The sequence below is a fragment of the Gobio gobio genome, assembly GCF_949357685.1.
Source record: "Gobio gobio genome assembly, chromosome: 10".
In the NCBI taxonomy this organism is placed as follows: Eukaryota; Metazoa; Chordata; class Actinopteri; order Cypriniformes; family Gobionidae; genus Gobio; species Gobio gobio.
The window spans coordinates 5501852-5503367 of record NC_137116.1 but is presented as its reverse complement, the minus strand read 5'-3'; the positions used below and the strand labels follow the sequence as shown (position 1 = coordinate 5503367).

At 41.6% G+C, this 1516-nt stretch overlaps 1 protein-coding gene across 1 annotated transcript in view; it reads right to left on the bottom strand.

Annotated features, from left to right (window-relative positions):
* Window positions 1–983: 983 nt before the first annotated feature.
* Window positions 984–1516, bottom strand: part of nkx3-1 (NK3 homeobox 1) — a gene marked incomplete at both ends in the record, with an annotated part of 1066 nt that continues 533 nt past the window's right edge. The window contains one exon of the mRNA XM_079826940.1: window positions 984–1417. Coding sequence (XP_079683066.1) covers window positions 984–1417 — 434 coding nt within the window. The remainder of the gene's footprint in view (window positions 1418–1516) is intronic.

The window sequence follows — 1516 nt, the reverse complement described above, 5'->3', positions numbered from 1 at the left end:
AAAATATTCCAGACATATTGACAGAATGTTGGGAATTTGGGTCATTCACCAAAAATGGCTAACATTTATCAGTTTAGCATTCAGGTTAGGAGATCCTCTCCGACTCACGGCCCTTTTTCAAAACTGTTCTCATGACTCACTGATTATACCATCACTTAATCATGTCATCTTTCCTGGAGAAGCCTACCTGTATCACTCAGACAACAGACCACCTCCGGTTCAGGCGGTTTAAGCCATTGCTCTGCTGAAGTCAACTTAAGTTGAATTGGACAAAGATAGGGGCTTGAGATGGCTATCTCTTGTAGCAATGTTAAACTTCTATGTTGAGCAGGCCCGCATGCTTTACCAAAGATTCCTTCTCTTGATTTATCAGCTGCATGGCTTGTGAACGGCAAGTGTTCAGGCTGAGGAATAATTGCAGTCCTTGTTAAACAATGGACAGCGTTTAGGAATTATGATTATGATTTCGAGATTTGAAAGAATAATGATATATGTGAGAAAACGTTCACGTTCAAAGAAAGAAAAACTTTAGAGCTACAGTAGGCTATACGTAATAGCTACACTGAAATATACACATGAATGAAATTAAGGCTGCAACACACTCTCATGCCAATTTACTACTATTTTACTCTTTGGCAAATTAGTGGCTAAAACAGAAACAAATAAATGTTTTTCCTATTTCCTATTTCATTTTTCCCTATTAAATCCATTTGAGTTCTTCAGTCTTTTGAAAGAAAGAAAAAAGTAACTTCCTTATAAAAGAATGCTAGGTCTGTTTAGCCAGATAAGAGAAATATGCATTTCAACAAGGTTCCAAAAGGAGATGGAGTGGGGATGAATGAAGAATTACCACTTGCGTTTGAAAAAAAATATTTTATTACACATAATACAAAGCTGTACACAATTAAAAAAACACCATAACAAAGAATATTATTCACAATAATCTGAGAATATTCCCAAAGTCCAGGTTAACATCCCTGTTATCACAGTGCTGGTCTCCATACTCTCAGTCCGTGGAAGTCATACACGTAAGGCCGATATTGACAGGATTTGTAGACTGTCGCTAAAAGTGACGCTCTGAAAAAGTCTTCCTCTGTAGCAGCCATGGCGGTCGCGTCTGATTTCTGAAAGCATTCGTTGCCGTGTTCAATCGTTAACTGCCTCCGTTTGGTTTTATATCTCCTGTTCTGGAACCAGATTTTCACCTGAGTCTCCGTGAGGTGCAGTGCGCTGGCGAGGTGCGCGCGCTCGGGCGCGCTCAGGTATCGCTGACGGCTGAACTTCTTCTCGAGCTCCAACACCTGCAGGTGCGTGAAGGCGGCGCGCGAACGCTTCTTTTTCACGCCGCCGCCCGTCATCTCTGTCGACGACGTTGTTTTATCCTCAGAGCTCAGACAAACCGAGATATCCGCTGAATCTGTGAACGCAAGGAGAAGATATGACGTTAAACTCACTTTCTCACCGGAAAACTGGTGTTCAGTACATAGGCTCAAACCTGACAGAAACCTGGCGATCT